The sequence below is a fragment of the Cynocephalus volans genome, chromosome 1, assembly GCF_027409185.1.
Source record: "Cynocephalus volans isolate mCynVol1 chromosome 1, mCynVol1.pri, whole genome shotgun sequence".
NCBI lineage: Eukaryota > Metazoa > Chordata > Mammalia > Dermoptera > Cynocephalidae > Cynocephalus > Cynocephalus volans.
This window is the reverse complement of record NC_084460.1, coordinates 10799763-10805950: the sequence shown is the minus strand read 5'-3', so window position 1 is coordinate 10805950 and position 6188 is coordinate 10799763. Positions and strand designations below refer to the sequence as shown.

Below are 6188 nucleotides of genomic sequence, written 5' to 3'. Positions count from 1 at the left end.
AAATAGAGCTAAGAAAAGGAAAAGACAAAGATTATAGGTGACTCACTCCAACACTACTGCTCCAGAACTCTCACTGCAAATGTACACATCAGCATGAAAATTAATCCAACTTGAATAGGAAGAATTTGAGCAAAAATATTGGGTACTTTTTATTTTAATCTTCACTTGAAGCGTGGTTTCCACTCGACATTATAATTGGAGAGAAGTTCTGATCATTTCCTTGGTACATCTGCGTGCTTAAGATTTAGCCCAGTCTTTGAAAACCCTCTCCAGCTTCTGGCCAAGCAGAACTTTGCCACTCACTCTGAGCTTGCCAGCAAGGAAGGCTTTCTGTGGGTTCATTTTGCCCAAAACCAACTCCATAAAGACAGGCTCCGGGATTGTGAAGATAGTGTCTGCTGGGAGCCTGGCAGGTCCTGGATATGAGTCCCCAGAACCATTCTTCAGATCAATGGTCCACTGCAGAATGGTCTTCCCGTTTTTGGTGATGTCCAGTTGAAAGATGGCATTGACTTTCTTTACCAGTTGGGCCCCCACTTCTTTGATGTGATGGCCCATGTCCTCCAACACTGGGAAGCTCTGGAATACCGACAGCTCCAGAGGGTACGTCATTGCAGCTTCCCGAGCTGAACCCAGAGTCTTGAGCTGGCCTGCCTGAGGTTCATGCCCAGCTTTGATCTTTGGTTGGTGGCCGATTCTCCTCCACATCATGATGTGCTGGTCCTCTTGACCTTGTCATCTGTTCTGTTAGCAGCTGTGGCCAGATTAATACCCACAGGTCAGATTGTGACATCAAAGGTAAGACCCAAGCAGGGACTGAGGCTACTGTGTGTGCTGCAGTCTCATTGGCCAAATGAATGCTAAAATATGACATGGGGTGAGGACTCAGACAAGTAATTGTGAGGCAGATCCACACACACCCTCAGTCAGGGCTGTTGGTCTCACAAGCTCAAAAGTCCAAACCCTGCAATGGAGATAAGGGAAATTGGTCCCAGAAGGCTCTTTGGTGACATGAGTTCTCTTCCTAATGCAAGCATCTCTCAGTAGCAACTCTATCAAAGAGAGCAGTTATTCTGATCCCTTTATAAGTGGATAATTCTGAAGGCACAGATTCTGGTGCTGGACCTGGCTTTATCTGGCTGCTGGTAGAGGGGGAAATGCTTTTAGACCAAAGTAGCTGACTGAAGAAGGAATCAGCACCAGGTCCCGCATCAGAAATCTTCCAGAAGCAGAGAGAGAGAGAGAGAGAGAATTTCCCTGAGATCAGCAAAAGACATTGTTGGTCTCATATGATAATTTGCATATATTAATATAGCCCTTACTCTGAGCCAAGGCACTGTTCTAAGTACTGTATGTGTATTAACATACTTAATCCTCATTACAACCTTCTGAGGTAGGTACTATTTTTATCCCATTTTGCAGATAAGGAAACTGAGGGAAGGAGCAATTAATTGATTACACAAAGTCACATGGTTAGTAAGTAATGTAGCCAGATTTCAGCAGCAGCAGAATGACCCAGGAACCCACTTTTCTTTTTTTACTTTTTATTTTGAAATAATCTCGGTCTTACATAAAGTTTGCAAAAATAGTACCTGTATACCCTGCACACCAGTTTCCCCAAATGTTAACATCTTATATAACCACAGTACAATGATTTAATCCAAAAAATTAATCTCCAGACCCTATTCAAATGTTGCTGATTGCCCCACCAATGTTCTTCTTCTGTTGCAGAATCCAGATCCTGGTCCAGGATACCACGCTGCATTTAGTGCTATGTCTCCCTAGTGCCCTCCAGTCTGGGACAGCTCTGCAGTCTTTGTCTATCATAACCTTGACACTTTTGAAGAATACTGGCCAGTTATTCCCTAAAATGTCCCTCATTTGGGGTCTGATGTCTTCTCATGGTTAGGTTGAGGTTGTGCATTTTTGGCAGGAAAACTACAGAGCCCTTCCTCGTGCATCAGATCAGGGGTAAATGATGTTATGTCCCATTTCTGCGGATGGTGACCTTGATCATTTGTTTTAAGGGGGTTCACCAGGTTGTCCACTGCAGAGCTGTTTCTCCCTTCATAAGTATCTTGCAGGGAAGTACTTTCAGACTTTGCAAATATCCTGCTTTGCATCATGCTTTGGCCACTCCTTTTGCATCCATCCGTGGCCCATACCTGCAACAATTAGTGTGATGTGTCCCAAGTGGTCATGCTCTATTCCCATCACTCCCTGAGGCAGATGTGTGATCCCTGCTCCCAGGGAGCCTACACCCTGGGCAGGAGAAGATGTACACAAGTTAAAAAATCCATCACAAGAAAAGATTTGTAATAAGTACTCAGATCCAAGAGAAATGGTACAAGGCAGAATGATGAGGTGGCACATCAGGGACTACCATTCTGCACACCCAACAGCCAGTGACCTCTTGTCTGAAATGTACATTGTCCCTTGATGTCTTGTTTGTCCACTCCAGACAGAGACAAGGATTCAAAGTAGCTTATTTGTGAGCTGGAGTTAGGGGCGTGGGGATGCGAGATGGAGAAAGGGAAGCAGCCAGTAGAAGGTGTGGACCCAAGAAGTTACCGTGGGCCACTGGGATTTAACCTGGTGGGAAAACTTCAGGGAATTCATGTAAGACAAGTGCCTCAGAGTTACCCTCACCCCATGAGGGAGAGGGGAGCTGGGATTATCCACCCACCCCATCACCACTGCTCCTCAGGACATTAATTCCAGTGTGCAGAGAAGGAAACCGGGCAGGTGGCAGCAGCCAGAGAAAGCCCTCGGCAGGTGCAGCCAGCTGGGTGCCAGGCTGTGGGCACTGCCACGGTGAGGGCAGGGCACAGGTGGGCCATGGACAGAGACTGCCATACCCGGGGTCACCAAAGAAGGCTTGATGTTGGATTTATCTGGCCCCATCATGTCAGTAAATAAGCAGAATTAAACAGCATGTAGCAGGGAGACATAAAAGACTACACAGTGTTTGCTTACATTTACATGAAGTTTTAGAAGAGACAAACTAGTCTATAATGACAAAAGGCAGATCAGTGCTTGCCTGGGACTGGGGCATGGGGAGCTTTCGGGGACTTTCTAGAAAAATGAGAATGTGCTGTGTTCTTTTTATTAGCACACTCACTATTACAAATCGTAACTATTTTTTATGCCCCCTACCCAACCAATCACTCCCCTAATCCCCTCCTTTCCCCCCTTCCATCTCTAGTATCCTTAGGTTTGTTCTCTCCTGAAAGTTCAAAGTATTATTGTAGTCTTGTCTTTCTTCTTTTTTCTTTCCTTCTTTCTTAGCACCCACTTATGAGTGAGGACATGTGGTATTTCTCTTTCTGTGCCTGGCTTATTTCACTTAACATAATTTTCTCCAGGCTCATCCACATTGTTGCAAATGGAAGAATTTCATTCTTTTTTATGGCTGAGTAGTATTCCATTGTGTATATATACCACGTTTTCCTTAGTGTTCTGTTTCTTGATTGTGGTAGTTACACAGGGAACACACTTATCAAAACTCCTCCAAGAGGGCTGGCCCGTGGCTCACTTGGGAGAGTGTGGTGCTGATAACACCAAGGCCAAGGGTTAGGATCCCTATATAGGGATGGCCGGTTAGCTCACTTTGGAGAGCCTGGTGCTGACAACACCAAGTCAAAGGTTGAGATCCCCTTACTGGTCATCAAAAAAAAAAAAAAAACTCCAACTGTATGCTTGAGACTTTGCATTTTACTATATATAGATTTTATCTATTTTTTTAAATTAATTTTAAAAATTTTTTAAACAATTCAAACAAATGCAAAGATAGCCCCCCAAAACAGTTTTTCAAAGTACCATTTTGTATTCCCACCAGCAAATGTATGAGAATTCTAGTTGCTGTGCGTTACGGACTGAATGTTTGTGTCCTAACAAAATTAGTATGTTAAAGTTCTAATCCCCAACATGGTGATATTAGGAGATGGGGCCTTTGGGAGGTATTTAGGTTTAGGTGATGCCATAATGGGGGAGCCCCCATGATGGAGTAGTGCCCTTACAAAAGGAGGATGAGACATGAGAGTGAGAGTGTGCCCTCTTTCTCTCTCTCTTTCTTTGAGCATGCATCAAGGATAATCCATGTAAACACATAGCAGGACAGTGGCCATCTACAAGCCAAGACACAGGCCGTTATCAGATAGTAAATCTGCAGGCACCTGGATCTTGGACTTCCTGGCTTCTAGGACTGTGAGAAATAAGTTTCTGTTGTTTAAGCTACCCAGTCTATGGTACTTTGTTATAGCAGCCGAAGCTGACTGATACAGCCTGTACCCTTGTCAGCACTTGGTGTTGTCAGGTTGTTGGGGGGTTTTTTTGGTTTTTTGCTTGTTTGTTTTTTGTCATTCTAAGAGGTACGTGGCCCACATATCATTGAGTTCTAAGATAATGACAACAGTCATAGGAAACCTATTCAAAGGCAGTGGTGTACAAGTTTTCTATAATATTTGATATGGCTTCAGGGAATGGCACATATTACAGTGGGTGAGGATGTTACCTAAGCAGAATTCTCTTACTCCCTTGAACAAATGTGACAGATCAAATTATGGGTCTCAATTCATCACATCCCTGTAATAGGATTATTCATCCATAGCCTTGCCGTGGCCTCATTGTAAGTGGAACAAACTTCCCCACCCCTTTGCAGTTGGGTGTGGCCATGTGATTTGCTTTGGCCAGTGGGATGTTAGTGGACATGATGTGAACAGAGGCTTGAATGTGTGTGTTCTTGTGCTTTTGCCATGACCATGAGAAGATCATAACCTGGGCAGCTGCTGGTCCAGGGAGGATGAGACACGTGTGGAGCTGACCTAGGACCAGGTCCAGCAGAGCCCATCCTAGATCGGCCAAACAGCAAACCACACTGCAGACCTATGAAAATAAATTCTGGTAGTTTAAGCCTCTGAGTTTTGGAGTGGTTTTGTTACTCAGAATTATTGTGATAGTAGCTGACTGATGTAAAATACAAGGAAAATAATGGTTATTATATCAGACGAGAGGGTCTGGGGAGGTCTGATAGCCAACCTCAACCCACCCTGTCCTCTACTAGGTTCTTGACTCTGCTACAAGAGAGAATTCAACAGCAGAGTCACAGTAGAAAGTGAAAGCAGGTTTAATATAAAAACTAAGAAATACCGAATTCACAGGAAAGCGCCGCCTGGCTCCAGAGACTGAAGAGCAGCCGCAGTAAGTTTAATACAGAAGTAAGAAATACACACTTTACAAAATGCAGGCTGGTTCCAGAGTGAACTGCAACCTGCTAAAGGCAAGTTTAACACAAAAAGTAAGACAGATATGCCTCACAGGTGAAGTGAGGGCTTGCTCCAAAGAAAATGAGTAAAAGTCCCACCTTCTTCCTCGACTCAACTTTTATAGCTTGGTTATCTACACATATTCATGCTATCTAATGAATATTCAACTAAGGGGGTGGTTCCGTATTACATAACAGGTTTTGTAACATAGCCTTGCACATGCTTGGTTGGTCTCTTTGGAGCATGCTCATTGGTCAAATTCTAACACATGCCCTGAATACACTTAGAATGTTCTAGGTGCTCTCTAGTGTCTCCAGTAAAAGGTCATTCAAGGGATAAACTTTTTACTGAGCATGCTCAGCCACCAAGTTTACACAAGTCTGCCTCCTGCGGCCTCAATCTCCATGTGCTGGTACCAAAAATAGGTGCTACAGGAACAGTAGCTCTGGACTCAGAGGAAGGGCTTGGGTCCTAGGGGAGTGGTTTGAGACCCAGGGGAGCATCCCGAAATCTGACCCCAGTGCAACTGAGCACCTCCTATCTCAGTTGGGCTTGCAAACCAGTCCTTGTGGGCAAAGATCTTCAGTGCTGAAATAGCCATGTCCTGGGGCCGTTACAGCCTGCAGTCTTCCACACAGGAGACAGACAGATGCATTCATTGCTAGGACTTGACTGAGATGATAACACAAAATTTCCTACCTAAATCAGACCAGTTGCTTTTGTTCAAATGCTTGCTACTCAAAATGTTTGTGGACCAACAGCAGTTGCATCCATGGGGGATGGCTAGAGATACAGACTGTCAGGCCCCATCCAAAACCTGCTGAATTAATGTCTGCATTTAACAAGATCCCTGGGCAATTCCTGGGCTCATTAAAATGTGGGACATGCCGAACTCCAACATGAGAGGATCTATATGCCCCCTTC

General features: G+C 44.5%; 1 protein-coding gene across 1 annotated transcript; it reads right to left on the bottom strand.

Annotated features, from left to right (window-relative positions):
- Nucleotides 1–237: 237 nt before the first annotated feature.
- SCP2D1 (SCP2 sterol binding domain containing 1) lies at nucleotides 238–708 on the bottom strand. The gene has a single exon (XM_063082323.1). The coding sequence runs from the start codon at nucleotides 706–708 to the stop codon at nucleotides 238–240; it is 471 nt and encodes a 156-aa protein (XP_062938393.1).
- Nucleotides 709–6188: the final 5480 nt, after the last annotated feature.